At 33.4% G+C, this 25409-nt stretch overlaps 2 protein-coding genes across 3 annotated transcripts in view; one reads left to right on the top strand and one right to left on the bottom strand.

The window, feature by feature from the left end:
- Window positions 1–25409, top strand: part of LOC127068897 (neurotrimin-like) — a 245585-nt gene that overhangs the window by 205773 nt on the left and 14403 nt on the right. For both annotated transcript variants that reach the window (XM_051005273.1, XM_051005272.1), the window contains 2 exons: window positions 20400–20456; window positions 21719–21805. In XM_051005273.1, coding sequence (XP_050861230.1) covers window positions 20400–20456; window positions 21719–21805 — 144 coding nt within the window. The remainder of the gene's footprint in view (window positions 1–20399; window positions 20457–21718; window positions 21806–25409) is intronic.
- The window catches only part of LOC127068900 (odorant receptor 22c-like), a 48211-nt gene continuing 27685 nt past the window's right edge, over window positions 4884–25409 (bottom strand). The window contains exons 7-16 of the mRNA XM_051005278.1: window positions 10167–10737; window positions 9929–10045; window positions 9416–9533; window positions 8588–8849; window positions 8349–8459; window positions 8102–8192; window positions 7557–7702; window positions 7283–7415; window positions 7088–7173; window positions 4884–5765 (exon numbers count right to left, since the gene is read on the bottom strand). Coding sequence (XP_050861235.1) covers window positions 7123–7173; window positions 7283–7415; window positions 7557–7702; window positions 8102–8192; window positions 8349–8459; window positions 8588–8849; window positions 9416–9533; window positions 9929–10045; window positions 10167–10310 — 1173 coding nt within the window. The 5' untranslated portion in view covers window positions 10311–10737 and the 3' untranslated portion in view covers window positions 4884–5765; window positions 7088–7122. The remainder of the gene's footprint in view (window positions 5766–7087; window positions 7174–7282; window positions 7416–7556; window positions 7703–8101; window positions 8193–8348; window positions 8460–8587; window positions 8850–9415; window positions 9534–9928; window positions 10046–10166; window positions 10738–25409) is intronic.

Below are 25409 nucleotides of genomic sequence, written 5' to 3'. Positions count from 1 at the left end.
ATCTTTCCAATTGCACCGAGTATGCTTCCACGAATCGAGACGTTTAGCTATCCGCAAAATGGTATATTAAGTAGGAGAAAGAAAATTACTTATGGAGACAACAATGTGGAAGATGTTCTTAATAATTAATTGTCGGTTGCTGATTAGTTTGCTGATTATTTTGCAATTGTAAACATTTCGAAAGGGAAAAAAAAAGGAAAAAAGGAATTTCAAAGTAATCATAGGGAGCAAAGAAGAAAGAAGAAAAGAAAGATTAAAACGAATGAAGAAAATTTTGAAAGATCGATCTTAAACTAATTTCTACAAAACTATTGTCAATACTATAATCGTCAAGCTGATTATCGTAATTCATAAATACGTTGATACGACGTTTAACGTATTTAAAATAAAACATGGATAATCCGAGAATAATTTATTTTCTTCTTTTTTTTTCTAGACAATAACAGAATAATTATGAGAAATGACAAGGGGGTAGTTTGACGTAACGAACGAATTATATAACAATATCAATGATCCTTATCAAAAAAGTGACGTGGCTCGTTGAGTAGCGACAGTATGGCGACTTCAAATAATCGTAGAAACGAAAAGAAAGTCAGCAGAAGGTTAACGGAAGGCCGCTTGTGAGGAACGACTTTTGGAATCGACTTTTCTGCGGAAGAGAAGTTTGGCAATTTCCTGGGGCTAATCTGGTGGTCGGTCAGCATTGAGATGCTGTTGGGGCTAGAGAATCGACTTCGATACGTGGGAGAAGCTAAGAGAAGGCTCTGGACATAGAAATCGAGAAAGACAGACAGACAGACAGAGAGAGAGAGAGAGAGAGAGAGAGAGAGAGAGAAAGAGAGAGAGGATAAGGGTGAATAGGGGAAGGTGGACCAAACCAACCACGAACGTCAGGCGGTCCCATGAATTATACAAGCGACTCTCCTCTTCTCTCGAACGTGCCTGCTCTTCAAGAAAAGAAAGAAGGAAAGGAAAAGGAAAAAATAAAATAAAAATAAAACTTGAAGCATGGATAAAGAAGAGAAAGAGGAGAGGCATTCCCTAGGGAAAATCTCGAAAAGATAAAAAGAGAAAGAAATAGACTCGAATGCGTGCCAAAAGAGAGTTTAACTTATCCCACCGTGAAGATTCTTTCTTTGCGATCGACTGACCACGTCCAATAAGGTGCTTTTAATTAGATCGTGATCCTTCGATCGTGACGTGTTAGGTGACTTGATTTTAAGAGTTCTCTTGCGATTTGGGACATTCTTTCTTTCTCTTTCTCTCTCTCTCTCTTGCGCGCGCTTTCGCTCTCTTTTTTTCTTTTTAGCTAACCTATGAGAAAAAGAAGAAAAGAAAGAAGAGAGAGAGAGAGAGAGAGAGAGATGGAAAAATCGATAGGATTCTATTCTCTTTATGGACCAACGATCTTGAGAAAGATCTCACACAGCTCTTTCCCAAAAGCAAGAATTTAACATTTCTAATGTATCTCGTAACGTTTTATCGTTCACCGATTCGAGTCTCTCTCTTTCTGGGACTCTTTGAAGTTTTTATGCGATTTAAATCGTGTAGTATCTCTGTGTATATCTCTCTCGAGTCGATTTAACGAGCTTGAATTTATTCGTAAGTTCGTTTTCTTTTTTTTTTTTTCCTTTATCGCTTCTCTATTTTTTACTCGTCAGTGGGATAACTCATACATTAAAAGTTTTATTTTCGTGGATGATAATAATGATAACGTGAGAAAAAAAGAGAGAGAGAGAGAGAGAGAGAGAGAGATAGAAAGAAAGAGAAGAAAAAAGAAAGAAAAAAAAAAGAGAGAAAGAGACAAACGAAAAGAAAAGGTAGAATTTATTTCGTATATAAGAAGTACCTACTTCTTCAAACTTCTTCAACTTCCTCTTCTTCTTCTTCTTCTTCTTCTTCTTCTTCTTCTTCTTCTTTTTCTCCCTCGCCATTCCTTTTTTCTTCCCCATCGTAAAACCGAAATCACGTAAGACGATTTGCACGCGAGCAAATCGTGAGGACAGATTTTGAATTTCCATAGTAAGCTCCGTGAAAAACGTGAAAACGTTAGAGGCACGCAAGCATTCGTCTTGCGGAAATTCTTGCGGAAATATTTCGCTCTTCCTCCCTTTACCAAGAGGAGATTTTCTTCTTAACGCTAGACTCTCTCTCCCTCTCCCTCCCTCTCTCTCTCTCTCTTTTTCTTCGCATACCCACCCTCGCGCGTTCTATTTTACCATCACCGTCTCACTCCCTCCTTCTTTCACCCCACTCCACCCCACCCCATTCCATCCCATCCCAACACCCCCTCTCACTTTAATCGCATTATCGAACATAGACATATTTTCATTCGTCTCTGGTAATCTCTTCTCAGTTTTCAAATAGTTTACTTTATATTTTCCTTTTTTCCATGTCTTATATCAAAGCAAATGGTTTAAATATATATATATATATATACACATTCGTACATACATATATATACATAGATATATATTAAATATTTTATTTATAGATAGCGAAATCATTTGATCTTTATCATCGTCAAATGATTATTGAAAAAAGAAACGAGGAAATATTTTGTTTCTTTTCTTTTCTTTTTTTTTTTTTCACAGACAATCCATCTCTTTTTCTTTCTCTTTTTCTTTCTCACACACCCTTCTCTTCGAGATTTCTTTCTAAAACTTTGTATTCTTTTTCTCTTCTCGATTACTCGTTTGTTCGATCGAAGCTGCAGCATGCTCTCGCGAATCTGCTTATGAAAATTAAGACTAAGAATAGTTTGGCAAAGTTGAAAGATCGATGCGATTTCGTAACTTCCCGAAGTAATTAATTTTCCTTCTGTCGAACAATCGACCTTCCTTCTCTTTCCACTGTTCTCTCTCTCTCTTTCTTGTCTTTTCATTGTTCCGCGGATCTTAATACGAAAGATCGACGATTATTTCTCTTGTGAATGAACGTTCTTATTATAAAAAAAGAGAAAAAAAAAGAGAAAAAAAAGGAAAGATAAAAATGGGGAAAAAAAAAAGAAAATTGAAAGATTGACACGCTCGCTTGTCATAATATCCCGTGAATAAAGATTAATTTAACAATTCAGCCGCGTCGAGTCAGCTTATGAAATATTAACTTTTGAAATATTTCATTATGGTTAAGCTCACGTCGTCATGTGACGGCTTGACAGATTCATATCCCTACATTAATGAGTTCATTTTTGATTTTTTTCTTCCTTTCTTTCTTTCTTTCTTTCTTCCTTTCTTCCTATCTTTCTTTCTTCTAATGAATTTACGAAATGTCTCGTTTTTATTCCATATAAATTGAAAAGGAAATTCGATAAGATGTCAAAAATATAATGTCAATCGATGTTATTAATGGATATACCCGTTAAAATATTTAAACTTTTCGACAATTATTTCGATACCATCGATGGTATCAAATACGAAAATAAATTTCTATTCGCTCTCTATCTTCACTTTTTTTATTTCTTTTTTTCTTTACATCTTATTTTATTTCATTTATTTTTTTTTTTTCGTATATTTTTCTAAAAACGAAAGAAAAGGAAAGAAAAGAAAAGGAGAAAAAAGAAGAGAAAAGGAAAGCTTTGTAGGACGCGCGAAACGAAATGTTAGCCGTGCTATGCGTCACATTCACATGTACAACACACACGCGTGTACAACACACACACATACACACACGCACGCGCATGCATGCAAGGAGATCATACATATCACGTAGTACGGTCGGTAAAGCAGCTACAAAAGCGTACGAAACGGAAATTGAGCTGACACTGTTATGACCAATTCATTTCCCGTCCCTTCCTTGATGCTCGACGACTTCTCATATCTCTTCTCTTCGTCCTGTCACAACTTACAACGTTTTGCTTTTTCTCCTTCCGTTTTTTTTACCACCCTCCAGCCCACCCCCTTCTCATCCACCTCCATCGCTCGACTCCCTTAACTTTTCACGTATATCTTTCGTATACTTTCGCATGCATATTATTCAATTGGAATGAAAAAAAAAAGAAAGAAAAAAAAAACATTATATTGATATAAAAACAATTATGTACGCTTGATTCATTTTTTTTTTCGATCATCTTTCGATCGCTCTTTCGTTCATTGCCGACGTACACACACACACACATGCACACTTCACGACACGTAACACAACTACCACGTGTACACATCAAAGATATTCTGTCTATCCTCTTATCCTTCGTTCAAACGTCAATGAGCCCTCAGGCTGATTGTTGAAAACCGTTTACGTGGAAGTTCGACTGTTAATTAATCCCAGGACGAACGATATTTCGCTTTGAGTTTCCACGTTATTCCCTCGATTCGTGTGACTTGAAAGTTTTAGACGATTTTCGCTTTGATAATCGTTCCGTTTCGAGCGATCGTGTAATTATTAAATAAATAAATGATTCAATGGTAATTATTGCGAATTACGATTTAAAGCGATCACGTACGATTACAGTGTTACTCCTTAGTTATTCTTTTATCATCGTATTGTATTTTGGTCGTTTCATAATAATTTGTCGTTTCGTAATTTGTAATCATTGTTATTAACAATTGTATTCAATACGATTTTAATTATTGCAACTTTGAGTGATTTTAATTGCGAATGTCGAGTCTTGACATGATCGATCGATTAACAATACGAAGAAAAATTATCATTGTATATTAATTAAATGTTTGATCTTTTTAACACGTACAAGAAGAAAAAACATATTTAAATATACTTACACCGTCGTGTAAAATTTCGTACTTACGTTTCTAACTTTTTCACCGACGTAAAAAGTCATACAAAAATATTATATCATAGTGGTGAAAATGTAAGTTATTTCTACGCAATTGTTCAAAAATGTTCAACTCAGAAAGATCTCTTGCAAATGAAATATCTAAAAAAGACTTGACTCGACGAATTATTAATTTTACTTTTTTCTTTTTTTTCTTTAAATTTATTATTTAACACTCACGTGTACGAAATCGATGGCTATGATCGATACTGCCAATTCGGATTTAATTAAAACGTATTTTCCCAGTATTGGTTTATATAATTTAGATATCTTTATAATCAACGATACTCTATTTCATTTAAACGTCAAATGAAAATTGCTTTTTTTCCTTTTTCTTTCTTATTTAAATATAATCAAATACTAACCGTAAGACCATCTTGTGAATCTTATGCCACGGATCAATTTCTCACGAATATTTCTCTTATCCTTATTCTCGAATGCCATCGTAATTACATGTCTATAAATTTCGAATTGTTAATAAAATAAAAGGGAAAGATAGAAAAAAAAGCACTATTTTTCTCACCCAGCTATTTCCAAGAAAATGCATATATGTCGTACGGTATACATCGATATACTATAAGTAGACGCTGTTGTAAACACGAGCATCACGGATGTTGCAATGAAAAATATAAAAGTTTCTTTGAAATATTTATTCACGTTGAAGGGAACATACAACGGTATAAATATCGCGTCGGCCATATCGTAGTCTAGATATAACAACGTAATGCTGCAACCGAAGAAAACGATGAAGCGAATACTCACAAAAGCTGTAAAAGTAAAAAAGAAAAAGAAGTACTCTTCCTCTCTCTTTCTCTCTCTCTTTCCAATTTGTATCTATTTTGTTTTTATATTTCCTTTTTCATTTTAACTCTTACCTAAAAAGATCAAAGTGTAGAGTTTGTTCTTAAGACTGTACGCATGAACGATATTTACTTCATCTTTGCTTTCCAATATGTTTCCAACAGTTCATTGACATTTTCTATAACGATTTCATCTATGGGAAATGTGGAAAAAAAAAAAAGAAAGAAAGAAGTTACGATCGAGCAACAAACAGAATGAATAAGACAAGACTTATCGAGATATTTCTTTCATCTTAAAATTCAATACGTTGTAAGTATGGATAATGCAAATGGTAAAATATAAATGAAAGATTTCGTATGAGACGAAACGTTTCGATCATCCGTCGTATAAACTTCGAGTGTCTGTAAATTAGATTTATAACGTGTGACTACGTATACGTGAATGAGCATTTGACAATTCTATTTGTCGTTTCTACCTCGGAAATTAATATCAAAGACATATGGATATTGTAAATAAACATTACGAGCATTCTTCTCAATCTCCATTGATGTAGGCTGAAGATCGACGATAGTTAATAACATTTTTTTTTTTTTAACTTATCCAGATCGATATATTTCAATCGATCGTTCGACTTTTCGTTAGAAAAAAAATAATAAAAAATAATTAAAAGAAGAAGAAGAAGAGAAGAAAAAGAAACCTTTCAAAATCAATTTTACTCGAAATTTATTTAGAATAGAGCTTAGATGTATTTGTTTCTCTCTCGACTTATCGAAAACAACTGCAAAGAGAAATGTTTTCCAATTCCTTTCAACTTTACACGCTATCGTAATTATCGTTAATAATGAATAGAATTTCAAAGGAAGCAAAGGAAAAGGATGGGGGTTGGGAGATGGGGCGGAGACGTAGGAGATATAGAATGCTCGAGGTAACTCGATCGTTCTATGAGAAAGATTTAATGATCCAACGTTTGCGTTCACCTGATAGACGTAACCGGTAATATCGTTCTATAATAGAGTCATCGATCGTTAATAGTCGAGACTACGAGGCTTCGCCCTATCTTTCGTGTAATTATCCCTTTTAGAATTACCTTCCTCGTGTTAGTTCGATTTTCTTTTTCTCTTTCTTCTCTTCTCTTTTCTTTTCCTTTTATTCTTTCTTCTTCTTCTTTTTTCTTTTTCTTTTATTTCTCTCTCTCTCTTTTTATTTTTATTTTTTCTCTATTTTTTTTTGCTCCATTCTCCTCTCTCTCTCTCTCTCTCTCTCTTTCTCTGTGTCTCTATGAAATATTAATTATTCGAGAAAGTTTAAGAGAAGATAAAGTTCAAAAGAAAAAAAAACGTGAATTTTATTCCGAATTGGCGATTTTTTCCTTTTTTTTTACTTTTTATTTTGTCTTCTTTCGTTTTGTTTTACCTTTATTTATTTATTTATTTATTTATTTATTTATTTATGTATTCTTTATTCCTTTTTTATTTCCCTCTATCTCTAATCACAACTATCGACGTAACATCGTACTTTTTAAATAATAGTTAAGATAACTTTCAAGTCGTTCATTTAAAGGATTTGATCACCATGGCGTAAGAAGCAGATTTTTGTAAAGTCTAAAAAGAAACATTACAATAATACTATTGTAGTGATAATAATAATTATTATTATTATTATATATTAGTGATAATAGTAGACAATTTTAGAACGATAATAGTAACATACCGACATGAGAAGTTCGTACGAGAGAAATTGAATGCATCCAACAGAAATGTAACACGGTTTTATACTTCTCATCATTACAAGATAAAATAATTTTCGTGTTTTAATTGGCAACAAGTACCATGGCGTTGCATATCTGTAATAAACAATTTTTTTTGTTTCTTCTTTCTTCGAAATGAAATCTGTCAAAATCCGTTTTCATTTTTTATATAATCGCGTGCGTATATTTTTTTAATGTTTTTTGTTTGCTTTTGCATTTTATTAGAAATATACTCACGCTTTGTTAAAAACGTCAGCACTGTAATCGATCACCAATTGACCGATATGACCGGTGAAGAACACGAAAACCATAACCGCGAACACGTAAAACACGTAGGTAACAATTTCGTCGAAATTTTGCTCGGTCATGTCCAAAGTTAGAATCTAAATGACAGGTTAATGGGAATTATCGAGTGCCGAACCAATTGAAATCTTTTTCAACGTGAATGTCTCTGACTGCATTTGACGGCTATACAAATTGTGAAGAGAGAAAGAGAGAGAGAGAGAAAGAGAGAGAGAAAGAGAGAGAGAGAAGAAAAAAAAAATGAAAAAAGATATCTGGGATAAGAGGTTGGTATGATTTTTATGTTCCACGAATCGTGTATACCATTTATTTTTTTTTCCTTTTTTCTCTCTCTTTTCATCGCTAATGGTTTCTTATCGATTTCATTTAAGTACTCTTAAGTAGAGAAAAAAAGAGAGAGAGAGAGAAATTTCGTGTAAAAAAAGAAAAAGTAAAAAACAAAGAAAAAAAACACACACAAAATAATTCACACTACTTACAATGAAAATTTCAATGGCGAGCATAACGAATGTTAGCACAAATTGAAAGAATAAATTCCATTCGTAATATGAATTCACGAGATTGGCGAAACTTAAACATTAATACGACAAATAATTTGATTTGATTAATTTATAATATATAAATATATTGCGCATACCGTATTATTAAATGTCGAGGGAATAATATTATTTCCCATAAAATTCACTCGATAATTAAGAAAAGTAAATTTTCCATTATTATACTGACTTTATCGCTCTTTTGTGACATTTCACGCTGTGGACTACTCTAGCATATAATTGTTCGGCATCGTTAAGGTCACCTTCATTCTCCTCGTTTATGATATTCTCGAATAAATATCTAAAAAAAAAATATATATGTAAAAAAAAAAAAATTGATTTGAAAAAAATTTTTCAATCTTTTTTTTTTTGTATTATTATTATTATTACTATCTTTTTTTTCTGTTTTTTTCATAGTCAAATATTTACCCTGCGATTTGAAATAATCCACAGATGTGCTTCATACAGATCAAAATCAACGGATAAAAAGCCATTGATATTGCACCGACCACCGTTGTCACAAAGAAGGCTATCAAGATCATATAAAAGAAATATTTTTCATGATCGAAAAAGAATACAGCAGGAATGGGTAATTCGCGTGGTCTGGTTTCGTTTAATGGTGCAACGAGATCCAAAATTGCAGGAGCCATCGAAAAAAATATTAGAAAATACATTGAGAAATAGTGAATAGCTGGAAAAAAAGAAAAAAGGGATATACGAACATTAATATCAGATGACTCTTCGAGTTGATTTCTTTCTTTTTTTTTTTAAATATTTTTTACCAATCGATTCGATGATCATGAAAGTACTTTAAGTCACATAGATTTTTCGTTTTGAAATATTTTGTCGTTTGGATTTGTATTCTTTAAAAATTATTTTTCTGTAATAGAGACAAATAGAAAAAATAAGTATAATTATTCATGAAAGATAATTTTTTTGTGCGTATAATCCTAAAATTTTCAAAATAGTATAAGACACACAGAGAGAGAGAGGGAGAGAGAGATATTTTGTAATATCTCAAATGACTTAAATCACTTTCATAGTAACAAACGACTCAATTTTTTGCTCAATTTCATTTTAATCGATCGTTTAAATGTATTCTTTTAAATATACGAGCGATGATATACGAGTTGTCAATGAGTAAAAATAATTACTTGCAAAAAGATTTTAAACTCGGCAAAATGATACGTGTGATGTTCCTCTCGTTCGAGAATAAAAGTTTAAAGCTTTGAATGAACAAAAGTGTTTGATCCCTACCGGCTAAAATTACAGTGAACATTTTGCTTTCCTCTGCGTGCTCCTGCATAATTCCCCTTTCTCTTCCAACGGCGAATATACTCCAGTCATACTTGATGTGTTCCAAAATCATTTTTACCTGAGAAAGTCAATATTTTTTCCTTAAATATAAATTTCTTTTGCTCACAGTTTCGGATAAATGTCTTCGATTTAATACACTTCAATTTTATTATGGAAATAAAATATAATTTAATTTTATAGCAATAAAAATAACTATTTCTTCTCGAAATTATTTTCACTCAATTAAATTTCATTTCCAATTTAATCAACTCTCTCAATATAATTTATCCTAATTATTTATTTTTATTTAGCTTTCATTCATGTAAAAATCACGTTTTATTTAATTTTATATCAATTTTGTCCTTTAAACAAATTATTTAATATATATTTTAGTATATATATTTTTTCCAATCTCTTCAACAATTCCTAGTTCTTTACGTATATATATATATATACATATATATATTTACATACTTTCTCATTGTTGACATACATAGTATAATAACCCTCAGCGATGGCAACACTCGGTAAAAAAAACATGCACACATTCGTGACGGTTTCCATATTGACGTTCGATGCAATCATAGATATCTAAGAAATTAATCGTTTCGTTATTAAATAAATAAATAAAACTATTTACGGAGAAAAAGAAAAATTATTAAAAAAAAAAAAAAAAAAAAGAAAAAAAAAGAAAAAAAAAATCTAAACGCACTTGAGGAATCAAAAGACAAGCAAGGCACATTTTCGCTATTATCCTTAAAACAAACTTTCTCTTTTTATCCAGAAACGGCCATAGTCCTACCATGGATAAAAAAAATCGATTTAATTTGTAATAACTGTCCTCGAAGATGTCCATCTCGGTAGAACGATCGAAACACTTCTGATGTCTCTCAGAAAATTTTTACCTCGAGTTTTACATCGATTTATTATTTTTTTTTCCCTTATTATTTTTCTTCGCCTTTTGTTTTCTATATTTTAAGAAACCACGAGATATCAGAAATAACAAGTAGTGTTATCAAAGAACGTTGGACTGTAATTATCGAATTATTATACTTGCAACAGTTAGGGTTCTCGATACGACACCACCACAACATTTTATCGATCGGGAATACCAGCAGGTGTTACTCGTAATTATTGTTCCTGAGTATCTTCGTCTTGCCTTGCGACTTCGTAAAATTGTCACAACTATTAATTTACCCTCCGCTGTTCTCGTAACACATGCGCATTAGACGAACATTCTCAATCGTCGTCGTTGTACGAATGAGTAACCTCAACCAAGTTCTCTAAAGACAAGAACATAATTGTAAGTACGTAAGAACACGTAACATATATTAAATTTGTCTCTTATCTCTTTTGACTTAATTAATATAATAATATAATCTATAGGAATAATTTATTTCCACAAAAAAGAAAAAGGAAAAGAATTTGTAAACAGAACTATGAATATTTTTAAATGACGTTAGATCATTTAATACGAAAGAATTGTTTAATTTTTAATCGATCGATAAAATTTGAAATTTATTTTCCAAGCATTATTTATTCTGACATGTATCAGCACGTGTTTCTTTTTCCTTTTTTTTTTTTTTTTAATTCGTGCATATCGTTAATTAAGTACAATATATTAATCTAGGACGACGTTTCGCGAATTGGATAATTATTGGAAATACGAGTGTTCGTAGTTGTGATAATACCTGTTGCTTCGTTCTACGCTATGCTATTGACGCATAATGCGATAGTGACAGTGATCGAAAATATCGTATTATCATTTTTCGAGCAAACATATTTTTGCCAAGATCGAGTAATTACGTTTAATATTAATATAAAAATTCTATCAAATATTTTTCAACATATTCAACCATCAAAAAAAAATCGAAAATAAAAAGCCTCGAAGAACGAAAGTTCGATGATTAATTCGTAATGATAATTATTGTTCAACGCAAAAATACGTTTATACATATACATACGTTTTTTGTTTCTTTTTTTTTTTTTTAACATAATACCGTTCTTTGATCCTTTTGTTCATTGTTAAACATGTACGAGTGCTAACGAGGAGGATCAAAGGAAAGGCAAACCAAAAGTAAAATGGTAGATAGCTAACCGCACATAATTAGTAGTGCAAGCAAACTTTGGACGTAGATCAGACAGCATAAAATTCTTTCTCGTGAAATTTAGATCACTGAAAATTGCACCATATTTTTCTTTTCTTCTCGAATTTTTCCTTATCGTGCAGTTTATATTGGAGCTTATTATTAACAAACAGAAAATATCTTTTTATTTGTTTTCGAGTAATTCACGTATATTGTTAAATATATAAAAAAAAAAAAAAATGTACATTTTCCTTTCGCTTCATTTATTCATATAATATCATTTTAAACTTGTCTGAATATATTGACGTTAAAAATGATGAAAATTGCAAAGTAATTTTCTCTCAACTCTCTCATTATATACGTACGTCCTTTTGAAATTGTTCGAATTTATTTCGATTTATAAAAACGATAGAAATCACTTTGCGCTTTCTATTCCCATCGCTTCGTATCAAACTCGTTCGATTTCATCGCGTTAAAAATTTCTAAATTGCACTACCATTTAATATAATGCACTACCATTAATGCATTTGTTATTAATGTATAAATATTCGATCGAGAAGTCAAAATCAGATCGAAAATTACACAACATCGATTTCTCTTTTTCCTTTTTCGAAGGAAATTTATTTATATTAATAACAAATGTACCGAAACATTTTCGAAACTTTTCAACACAATACCAGAACGCAATGATTTTCAATATTCCATTTCATTGATTTACCACGAATAATATTATGAATCGGAGTGCTCTTACACGAGGTAATGGCTTATGAAACGAAACGATTCGACGACGCGTTTATTATCGCCTGTTTCCATTTATGACTTTTATATCTACGAGAGATGAAGAGAGAGAGAGAGAGGACACACGCTCGTAACGAAGTCAATTAAATTAGGTGGAATTACGCAAAAGCGTAGAACGCGTCGAGCGTTTACACGAACGCAAACTCGGCCGATCATTAATTTCTATTTCACCGTAATATTCTATTTCGTCGAAATTTCAGCTTTACGTTGTCTAAGCTCTCGTAAATATACCGGATAAGTCAGATCTAAAAACGCATACTCGCATATACGTTGTATATTACTGTTATATTATCTTTTATCAATTTTACGATAACTTTTGACGAGAGAAAAAATATTTTCGAAGGAAAAATATGTTTCATTCCTTTAGTCACATATCCGCAAATAGATGAAAATTTTTATTTGAAAATCATATTTTTTTCCGAAAAGAATATATAAAAAAAAAAATATGTCGATTATTATTCCCTTATAAAAAATATAATTTGAATTTATCTCCATATAGAGAAATTTATAATCGAAGAATTAGAATTCAAATATTTATCTTTTAAATACGAAAATGAATAAGACACCCATTATATGCACGCGCGCGCGCACACACACACACACACAAATACAAATACACGCATACGCGTCTAATGCTTAGAATTAAACGATGAAAGATCAATTTCATTAGTACGTTCCAGAGTTGATATATCAACCTTGACGATACACAAAGTTACATATTTAACCAGAAGACAGGAAGGTTACTCGAAATCAGACCGGAAATGAAAGGAAGAGCGAAGTGAGCTTAGACGACGAGAAACCCCATAAGGGAGAGCGCCACTGACGTGCCGTAAGATTGATTGGAGTCACGGGATGGAAAATTAACGGTCGCTGGTGGTCCAGAGATGGGCGAAAGGTAGAGGAAGGTAGACAGTAGTCTTGACAGTGGTGAGAGGGGATGGTAGAGGGGTTGGATGTGCACTGCATACTAATTTCGAGTCACCTGTACTTCCCTCGAGACTTTGTGTTGTAATTTTCTTCAATGAAATGTCTCCGATATCTTATATAATTTGGAATTACTCCTTCCAAAGAAAAAAAGAGAGAGAGAAAGAAAAACGAACATACACACACACACACACACACATACGCGCGAAGAGACTTCTTTGCAGTCGTAATTTTCTCTAATTAAATGTCCCGGATATCTTATGCAAGTTATAATTAAAGAAAAAAAAATGTACATATATATAAATATTATATCTAAACATTTATGCACCCTATCGAAGGATTTGTATACACTACAGTTTGTATTTTTCTTTTCCATTTTATTTTCTTCGTTATGATTATATTTTTTTTTTCATTTCTCATTTTCTTTCTTTCTTTCTTTCTTTCTTTTTGTTTAATCGAGAATATCGAAATGAGAACGATCGAACATGAGAGTTAATTGCGCACAAGCTTTCTCGCAGAATGGAAAAGCTCAAATGAGTTTTGCTTATTCATGCAGCGATCGCTCATAGAACGAACAACGACCACGAGGCTCGTCAAACATCGCATACTGAATTTGAAGGCTCCACGAGTGGCCCGCTGCTTGTTTGTCCGAGTATCTACTCAGAATGAATAATTTCGTCGAATCGTTATTCACCGTGGATCGTTCAGCATTTAATCGCAGCCATAGCAAAGTACGCTCCGCCATTTTTTCGTCGTCGTCGTCGTCGTCGTCGTCGTCGTCGTTCAGAAATTGGCTGAGTTGAAAAAAAAAAGAAAGAAAGAAAAGAGAAAGAGAATCGTATTATAAAAAGAGACAACAATAATTCGTATACGCGCGTGTATGTATAACTATTTCATTCGTGCCCTTATCTCGACTTCGTCATTTCATTTTTTATTCTACACGAAGCAAATATCACTGTAAGCTCGCTCGACGCAAAGTTCTCGATATTATAAATTACACAAAATTATTGTTCATTTATCTTAACGCATGATAATCCCAAAATCAATGTCCATTAAACTTTCCCCCCAAAAAAAGAATTTTGTCAATATAATTTCTTCGTAATTTCTTTTTATTTCATTTACTTAATTATAAGAGTATAGTTATTTATAAGAAATTATATACAACTAAGGATTATTTATATAACCGTTGGTATAACAATATGCTTGGAAACGATAAATCATGCGTCGAAGATACGATCACTTTTATATCGAAATTTTATAAAATATACTTTTCTCTCTGAAAGAAAAAAAAAAAAAAAGAAAAAAAAAAGAAAAAAAAAGAAAAAGCACAGATAAGAAAAGAAGGGAAAAAGAAAAAGAAATACAAATAAAAAAGAAATTAATTGTTCGTAGTTACTTAACGTTAGTTCGTAGTTAGATATCGTGGAATAAAACAAAGAAAAAAGAAACTTACTATCAGGAAGAACGATACGACGTCTAGACTATGATCGCGTTAATGGATCCATTCGCTTCTAGTTGCGTTAATGTGTCGATCTATGCGTACGTAATTATCAAAGAGAGAGGATGAGAGAGAGAGATAGAGAGAGATAGAGAGAGAGATAGAGATATCTGCAACGCGAGACATTCGAGCAGCGGTAAAAGGGGTTGAAGGGGTTAAAGGGGTTGAAGGGATGAGAGGTTGAAGGGATGAGAGGTTAAAGGAAGGAGGAGGAGGAGGAGGAGGAGGAACAACGGCGTGTGTACACGCGTCTATCCTTAATTGAATCAAACGGCCGACTATCTTCGGTCGATATGTCAGCTAGGGATTCCGTCACGAGTAATTACAGACGTGTACCGAGAGAAGCTGCAGGCAAAAGCGCCTACGAACCTATTGTTTCGAGAAATTGGGTTAATCGAAATCCTCTTTCTTTTTCTCTTTCTCTTTCTCTTTTTCCTCTTTCTCTGTCTTTTTTAACGAAGCCAAATTATTCCTTAAGTTCCTTAAGTGAGAACAGCTCTCGGGATTTCGGAGAACTTACGACTTTAATTTAAAAAAAAAATATATATATATATACATAGTAAAATAAAATAAAAGAAAAGAAAAGAAAAGAAGAAAGAAAGAAAGAAAGAAAGAAAAGGTAGAAACGAAAAAAAGAGGAAAAAAAATACAAACAAACAAATAAATAAATCGAATAAAGAGATTTCTTAGCGAGAAATAAAAGTGACTTTTACTTGTAATTTCATTCGTCGATTCGCGAGGAACGGACATTTTGCAAAGAATCGTGAAAGATAAATGAGTATTTCTTTTCGTCTGCGATATTCACGGCTTTACACGACCTAGATAATTTATTAGATAAAATCTGAATAAACAAATAACGAACGAAAACGATAAATAATCAACTTCCTGTGACTGATCTTTATTTAGGCAAAAGCAACAGAAATATTTTCCTAAAAACAGAATAGTGAAGAAGATAAATGTGAATTTTTATTTTCACGTCTGGCTGAGATTCATGGTAGGTCACACGGCCAATGGAATTTATTAATGAAACAAATAAACAATAGCTTGGAAAAAGATGGTTAATAATCAACTCGGTAACCGATCTCTTCCACGGTAGGAAAAATTTTTAACGAAAAACTCGTTAAAAATATAGCGCGAATATTTTCGTTTGTTAGATTTCATTCGATTAATGGAATCGATTAATAAAACAAAACGATATCTGAAATAAAGACAAAACTACGATAAACCATATATAATCGATCTCTGAACGAACTTTGAAAATGTTACAAAAGATCGTATGTCATGTCGTCTCTAAGGTCCATTCGTAAATTTTGCCATTTTGATTGACCGAAAAAAAAAAAAAAGAAAAAAACCGAGCAAACGAAAGATATTTAAGAACAAGAAAAATTGTTTAGCGATCGATTGCGATATAAAAACGTAACGTGAAGCAATTTAGAAAAATGTTCGTTTCTCCACGATTTGCGGAATAATGCTTAGAGACTCTTGAATCCAAAACGCTTTAATTGGAATTAGTATACCGGGTAATATTTGAACAGCTACCAAGAGAAGATCGTCGCGCGATAACACGCGCGCGCGAATGGGACAAGGTAACAAGAGGAAGAAATTGGATGGAACCGTTGACGGACCGAGGGAAAAAGGATGATGCTATTAGACTAATTAAGGCGCCTTAAGATTTTAACGAGTTCACTTACCCCTCTTTTTCCCCTCTTCCTTCTCTGCTTTCGTCCTTGGCCATAGCGAAGCAACTTTTCAAAATAGTCGCATGTGAAGTGCGAACTATTACTTTAAGTGAATTGAAACGTTACGTTCTTTTTCTAATGCTTAAAAAGAAGAAAAAAAAAAAAAGAAAAAACCATTTAGAAAGTGTCTCTAAATGTACAAAAGAGAAAAAGAATTATATCGACCTTTCTATCTGACACAAATTTAATAAAAAAGAAAAAAAAAATGAAATTATTATTTATTTATCTGAACGTGTTTTTTCGTATGAATACATATACACATATACAAGCAGGTACATCGATATTCGTTCCAATTAAAAATGATAATGTCGTTCTCGAACGTCTTTTAATCATTCCGAGCGTCCTGATCTTTTGCAATATTCTCCAAGTTTACTTTATTATATAAAATCATGTGTAACACCACCTTGTGTGTGTGTGTGTGTGTGTGTATATATATATATATATATATATATATATATATATATATATATATATACATATAAAAGAATAGAACAAATCGAGAGGCATACGAAAAGAAATTCACCAATAGGAAGTAAAATCGCATGAATAATAGGTTCATGCGCGTCGTTAAAGCCATAAGCGTTTTATTAATCGTAAGTTCGCGCAATGAAAGGTCAATGCATGGAGAGCAGTCGCCAGTGGCGGGAGTGGCCAATCATCAATCAGCCGAGCGAAGTTAAATGGTCGGGACAACGGGTTTTAATATCCCCCGAGAGAAATAAAAGTTAGCGCGATAAATCAAAAGTGAAAAGTCACCGCCTGTGACTCTCTCTCTCTCTCTTTCTCTCTTTCTCTCTCTATCTTTTTCCCTAAACTATCTCTTTTTTGTATCTTTTTATACTCCATCCTTTTTCCGTCTGCCACTCAGCCACGCACCAAATGGCAAGTTCCTTCACTTCTCTCTGCTTCTCTCTCTTTCTAAAGCATCTTATACTCACACACGTATATAGGTGTATGTATGTGTATATATATTATATATATATATATATACACGGACACATGCTATCTCTATCTCTTTCTTTCTCCTTCACCATCTCTCGGAAAACTCGAAGAGATGATAAATGAATTCCTCGACTTCCCTATTTATATCTATGACCCGAAATGGCCCTACTGCCTGAGAAATCGGTTAATTTCTTTCCAACGATCACTCAACGACACCGAGACGACACCTATCAGCTATCACCTTCGAGATTATTTGTGGATAATATTGTCCTCTTCTCGGCCTTTCGTTCCTTTTATTCTCTCTTTCTTCCTTCCTACCATCCACTCTTCTATTTTTAACACTTTGAATCTTTTGATTGACTGAAAAAAGTACGTCGCATATATATATATATATATATATATATATATATATATATGTGTGTGTCTGTGTGTCTCGATATATTGTGAAATAAATTAAAATAAAGTTCTCGATAAATAAATAAATAAATATATATATATACGCATATAAAAAATATAATAAATAAGTAAATAAAATACGTATTATAAAATAAAGAATTTAATATCCCCAGCGACAAATTAACGAGCCATAACGTCTGCTTCGGAATTTACTTTAAAATATCGCTTTTTTTTTTCTTTTTTTTTTTTTTTATTACGTAGGATCGCCGTTAAGATAATCTCAAATTGTGTGTGAAGAAAAAAACACCCCCATATAAAGACGTCCGACAAACGATCATAATTTTCCCCATAAGATCGGGATAACGCGAGACAGATTGAAAAGTGAACTTCCTCCTGTCGATAAAAAAAAAAAAAAGAAAGAAAAAAAGGAAAAAGAAAAAAGAAAGAAAAAATCAATCGATATGAGTTATTTTCGATTATCGATATGAATATACTATACACGGATACTAATACACAAGAGACACGTAAAATCTGTGCTACTATTTTCGAACTCATCGCAGACACAGTTACGAAATTATTTCCGGATCCGTTCGAAATCTTTCCGTCACGTGCCCCGAGCGAAAATCTTTTCGAACAACTTTCTATGGACTTATCGTATAGCCACCCCCCATTACGTATGCCTTATCTAACCTGTGAAAGTCACAAAATTCCTTGCTAAGTTCGCCGAGATTATATCCTACGGGGAGCAAACTTTAGATAATGGGAAAGAGTGTTTCGAAGATTTTTACATTCGAGATATTCTCCTCTCTCTCTCTCACTCACACACAGACTCTCTCTCTCTCTTTCGTTTTTTTTTCTTTTTATTTCTTTTTAAGAAAAAAGAAAAGCTCATCGATAGGATACCCTTAATGTATTTTTACTCCAGACCATCGTTAGAAACCTTACCCAACTCTACGTCCTTTAATATTCCTGTCACGTTTTATTTAATAATTACTACGAGCTTGGATGCGATAAAAAAAAAAAATAGAGAGAGAAAGGTTTTTTTTAACGACCAAAGAAGAAAAAGAGAGAGAATGGGGTGGGGCGGAGGAAAAAAGAAAGAAAAAAAGTCGAAAGTTCTCTGACAGTGTTACATCGGCTAATAAAACGTTAGTATAATGCTCTTGCGAAGAAGCATAACGAAGCAAAAAGTCTGAGAGAAGATAAGACGGGAAGTACTTATAACGAGCTACTTCTAATTAACCATCTTGTACTCGAGGCACTCTTAAAACGCGAAGTTAAAGATTACCATCGACTTGGGCACCACCGTCGCCGATTTTACTGCCACTTTTACACTCCTTTTTCTCCATCTTTTTCTCTTTTCCCTTTTTCTCTTTCTCTCTACCTCCCTTTTGTAACTACATGATATCAATTTTACTTTTCGAAACTATTCCGTGTTTACTTTCGAAAAACACGGCTACGCAATTTTCTTTCTCTGCGTTTTCTTTCTCGACGAACTCGTCGAGAAACTTCCACCAAAAGATAAAACCAAATTTTCGTTTGTCAATATGCAGAGAAGAGTTATCAAAATCTTACCAAATCAAATTATACCGCTTACGTTTCTTATTAGATACAAATTCTTGTCAAAGTAAAGTTGACGTTAGAAACTTCAACTGGATGTTCAACAAGATGAATACTATTAATAAAAACATAACGATATATATATAAAACTCCGTGTGTTATCATTGAATTGTAATAAACTATAATCAAAAAATGATTAACAAAAAATGCCGATACTCGTCAGTTTGTTAGAACGTCTGACGAAGAAGAAAAGAAAAGAAAAGAAAAGAAAAGAAAAGAAAAGAGAAGAAAAGAAGAAAGAAAAGGATCAACTTCTTGAGAAAAAAATAAACAAACGAACGAACGAACGAGCAAAAGATACCAATCCATTTAAATATGTCCACGAAAAATTACTGACTCGTTTCCCTGTATATTAACCGATGTCCGACTAGATTCTGGTTACTACTACTGGAGCAGCAAGTAGTAGTAAATTCAGAGGAGAACACGACACGTGCAGGACGAATGACGAAATTAGGAATAATTATTCAAGTATATTCACCGAGACGATGGTAAGGGACGATGCTACGAGATTGTAAGAGGTGGCCAAAGGGACCAAAAGGGTGGGGGGGGGTGAAGAGGAAGAGGGTTGGAAAGGCACGAGAATGCTCCAGAGGTAAAATATGATCTCTAGTTTGGCCGGCCTCGGTCGACGCCACGATGGCTAATACGTTTCAGGGCAAAGTTAGTAACAGGTGGCGCGATCCATAACTGTTCTTGCTGCTTTCACTGTACCTCACCCTCGACCCAACCAACTACTACCCTCTAAACCCTTTTCTATTCTTCTCCAAAGAAAAAGATAGAAACTATCTGTCTATACTTTTCAATGACTATAAAAAACTGATTTATTATAATTCTTATTTAGACCTGTTAAACATTTTTTTTTTTTAATAGCACTTTTTTAATAGCAGTGTAAGTAACCCTTTAGAGAGCACTTGATTCAATCAGAAATTTTCTGTTCACAGAATCACCACCCCCGAGCACCAGTCCGAGCCCGTCAACCACCGAGATCCCTAGAAAAGGTGAGTTGCTTCTCATCTAGGCATTTTGTCACTTTACGATATATATTTATATAAGAATGACATTGATTCGATAAGAACGTGTAAACGACCTATGAAAATTGATACGTCGATTCTCAAAAATTAGTCAATGAATGTATATTCTTTGTTCCACTGCGATGGACCATCAATAGCGAGTGAAAACGAATGGGAAAAATAGAAAAGAAAAGAAAAGAAAAAAAAAGAAAAGTAAATAAATAAATAAATAACTATGATCATCGAGTAATCGACGATTATCGAACTTGGAGAAGATCGATAATGCTCGAAGAAATATCTCTTTGATTAATTAATATTACCCACTAACGATGTATAACAATCGTATGAAGAGTTTAACGAACCCACGCATTATCTGCAAGAGCAAAAGAGAGAGAGCCTCGTAGATTCTTTCTTTGTGTTTCTTTGCAAGCCTTGTTTCTCTTTTTCTCTCTCTCTATCTTTCTCTCTCGCATCTCACCAGTACCATTTGAAGTCACAATTAACGTAAATTGCATTATCCAATTTGAATAGTGGGAACAACGGTGTTTCCGGTTGTTAAGTACATCGGCACGTTCCGCTTTATACGATTTCATTAGAGACGGACAAACTCGGTGCTTCTTCATTATGCGCGATGCAATCATCTCCTTTCGCGTTAACAACGTTACGTGACACATCGCGTGGCGTTGATTTTGCGCGTCTACTTTTGAAACTCGTACGACGATGTAGCGTCTAGTACATACGGTCGTTAATACCTTACCAAGAACGCTAACGAAGTAGATCTTTCAACGAATACCAAATTCTTTTCGTTATTCTCTGATTGCCATACACTTTTTCATAAGCATAATTCCTAATATTTATTTTACAGATTTTCTTTGGCATTAATCAGGCAATTTACGAATAATCTAGTTATTCTTATTAAGTTAAAGATGACACTTTTTTTTTATTTCTCTTTTTCTTTTTTTTTTTGAGTATGAGTAATTCAGTTAAATATTTATTGACGTATAAAATATAAATATTATTAATTGATTATCACGAATATTCTCGTATTATCTATCATAGGTATGATTAATTGAAATTGTTATATGACTGAAGCAATTATCTTGGAGAATGATGCGAGTCTATCTACAATTGACGATTTTTTTTTCTTTTTTTTTTTTTAGTAAAAAAAATTATTTCAGATCATCTTTATCTTTAGTACGTTACACGCGTCTCTATGTATCTTTCTCTTTCTTCTTCTTTTCTTTTTTTAGATTGGGAGGCGATAACGGAGCTGAACAATTCCGTTTATGCAAATCCAAACTTGCTGACGATTCACAACGATAAGAATATGAAAACGAGTGAGTACACATTTTAAAATTACAAGTTATTCTATACGCGACGTTAAATCATTATTTCATCGCGAGTATCATCGCTAAAAAATCAGAAAGGAAATAGATAAAGATGAGATGATAAAGATTGAAAAAGGTGAAAAATTTTCGCGTGTATATGTAGTAGTAAACGTGCATATAAGCAAAGGTATGACGTTTTTTTCTCGTTCGTTTTTCACGGGTAAACCCACTCGAGTTTACTCGCGAAACGCATTCTCTTCAATCTTGATCTTTTTTCGAACGAATGCATCGATCACTCGGACGTTTCTCGTGGGAAATTCGAGAAAGGAAAAGGCGGCCGTAGAAAACGGCCGAGAGTTGAGGATTCCCAAAGAAAAACGCGATTGAGACACCGAAAGAACTTTCAAAGAAGTTTTACTTTTCGAATATCTAAAATAAACGATCTCACGAAATTTATGCAAATACGAAAATACCTTGAAATTTCAATTTTTTTTTCCTTCCTCATTAATATTAATTAGTAATGAAGGAGAAAAAAAATATATATATATACACCTACAAGAATTGCTCATTATTAATAACGTTCATAAATAACAATAACATCGTATCTACGAGCGTATGATCACGTCCTGTTGTAACCCACATTATTCTAAAGTTTGTCATTAATCATGCACCTATAAGTAAACTCGTAAAAATGTGTGTACATATGTGTATATAGAAATATTCTAATAGCGAACAATATAAACGATAAATGAACGATTCGCAAGAGATTGATATCGCGACAATAAAGAAACATCCGTTGACTGGCTCTGGTATTAAAAAATCTATAAGCGTTGAGAAAAAAGAATACGTGCTTTGGGATGATTGATACACGCAATTTGATTTATTCAAAATCAAGAAGCATCTTGCGTTGATACATATGCTTGTTCGATTTTACATTTTCCGAACAGTTCAATCTCATTTTTTTATCCCCCGCTCGACTTTTCGGATGATCGAAAAATCTCCATCGACGGATGAAGGCATCGAGAGACGTAATGCCTCGAAGAAAAGGGTGGAAGGAGGAAGGGTGAGAAGGGATGAAAGCTCGTAACGGTAGAACACCGCAAGTGACTATGTAAGAGACGGAAATGGGAGATGAAAGAGAGAGAGAGAGAGAGAGAAAGAAAAAGAGAAAGAAAAAAAGAGAGAGAACGAAAGAAAGAGAGAGAGAGAGAGAGAGAGAGAGAAGAAGAGAAAGTCTGAAGGGGTGTGTAGGATGTTGGATAGGTTGGGCACCCCTGTAACATCAATATTTCATGTATGCTAACACGCTAGAACTAATAATGCTCCGGCGAGGAAGACCCAAGAATAATATCAGCCTCCGTGCCGTGCTGCTGCTACTACTGCTGGTGCTGGTGCTGCTACTCATCCCCACCCTTCAAGTTCCTCCTGCACTTTCATCCCTTCCTTCTGTCTATCTCTCCCTCTCTCTCCCTCTCTCTCTCTCTCACCCTCTCTCTTACGCCCTCCCTACCTCTCCATCTCTCTCTTCCTCTCACTATCTCTCTTTCTTGCACCAGAAGCCGTCCTTTTCCAGTCTTATGTTATATTTAATCTAACAAAGTGCGAGAGCCTTTTCGAAAGCCGTGTTTTCTTTCTTTCTCTCTCTTTCTTTTTTCATCTTATTCTATCTATCTATCCATCTACCTCTCTCTCTCTCTCTCTCTCTCTCTCTCTCTCTCTCTCTCTCTCTCTCTCTCTCTACATATATATATATATATATATCCTTTCTCTATTTCTATCCTTTTCCATGAGGAAGCTGGATATTCCTGAGACGAAGAGAGAAAGAGAGAGAGAGAGAGAGAGTAAGAAAAGAGAGGAAAGGGGAAAGCTCGTAAGTCGGAATATCGTCTGTTTTCCCCTTTCCTTCCTAGAATAAGAGAGAGAGAGAGAGAGAGAGAGAGAGAGAGAGAGAGAGAGAGAGAGAGAGAGAGAGAGAGAGAGAGAGAAGACGAGGGTGAGGTTTGTAATTGGCGCAACATCTGCGGTCTGCGGGATGGCATTAATGTTTGCTCCCTTCGTGTTCCCCCTACTACAATTCTGCTATTGCGGGAAGAACGTAAGGGGTAAGGAGTAAGCACCCTACTCTCTCTTTCTCTCTCTCTTGCTTTCTATCTCTACTTATCTAACCTTGCTTACCCTTTCCTTTCTCTCTCTCTCTCTCTCTCTCTCTCTCTCTCTCGTTCTCTTTCTCTCTTTCTCTCTTTCTTCGCAATTTCTCGACTAAATCTCTCATTTCTTAGCATTTGCATTCTCTCTAACCGTCAGTTGTTCACTTTCTCACGCTGTACGAATTATTAAATAAATATTAATATATTGCGATATGTGTGTATATATATATATATATGTTATCAAAGAAAAAATATATGTATATAAAAAGTATATAAAATAATCTTCGTGCACATATAGAGATTTTTCTGTGAAATTCTTGAAACTTTTTTTTTCGTTAACGAAATTTTCTTTTCACACGAAACATGTTATAAAAGTTTCTTATATATATATATATATATATATATATATATATATATATATATCTGTGTGTGTGTATTTCTTTTTTTTATATTCTATATTTATAATATATATAATGGGTGAAATTTTGTATGGGAAAGTATGTATATTCGGACTGATGGTCGTTCTAAAATTACGTCCGTTTTACTTTCTGTCATCGAAAATTGAATTCGAACGATCGATTGGTGTCTCTCTTGTTGTTGTTGTTGTTGTTGTTGTTATTATCGTGAAACGCTTTACCATCGAACTTTGGTTTATGAACGATGGTTGAGATAAATGCTCGACGTGTTGCGAGTAACTATGCCGCATCAATAGACTCGCTCAAGCGAGGATATGAGAAATGGGGAGGGAAAATGCAAAAAGGGGTGAGGTTAATGAAATGATAAGATGGCGAGTCGAGTAGCTGTGCGAGATTGCATAAAGTATTTCTATACCGTGTATAGTGGTTATCTCTTCTGTCGTCGTTGCTCTTCCTGTCGTCTAGGATATTCAAAGAAATTATTCGAAAGGAAAAATTAAATGCACGAAATTTATTAATTGTTCGGTTATGTTAAAATAATAAACGTCATCATCTTTTATTTGTTCCTTCTTTTCAATGCTACGAATTATTTTATAATCATACAAATATATCTACATATGTGAATACGTAAAGAAGACATGTATATGAGTGTTTATGCATGTATGCATATACGTATGTATTACTTTGTATATGTACCCTTTTGTCACACGTGATTCATTAAAATTTAATTACGTAAATGGTAGGCTAGCGTGGTTTTAATGAATTCTTTTCGTAATAACCGTGCATATAACGGTAAACTTTCTCTCTGTCTTTGTCATGAAAACTTTATCACAAAGCAACATTATGACATTATTTGAAATAGGTTCGTATCACGGGGGATAACCCTAAAAATTTAACATTCAATTCAATTTCTTTGTCGTTATTCGTCCGTTCGCATTATTCCTAATCGAGATACTTAAATAAATAATACGTAATTATGTCATTTTGCGCGAAAAGAAAATTTTAATAATGTCCACTCTCAAAGAAATAACTTAACGGGACAAAGAAAAC

This window comes from Vespula vulgaris, chromosome 14 (genome assembly GCF_905475345.1).
Source record: "Vespula vulgaris chromosome 14, iyVesVulg1.1, whole genome shotgun sequence".
In the NCBI taxonomy this organism is placed as follows: domain Eukaryota; kingdom Metazoa; phylum Arthropoda; class Insecta; order Hymenoptera; family Vespidae; genus Vespula; species Vespula vulgaris.
The sequence above is the reverse complement of the archived record's forward strand: the minus strand, read 5'-3'. Positions and strand labels throughout refer to the sequence as shown.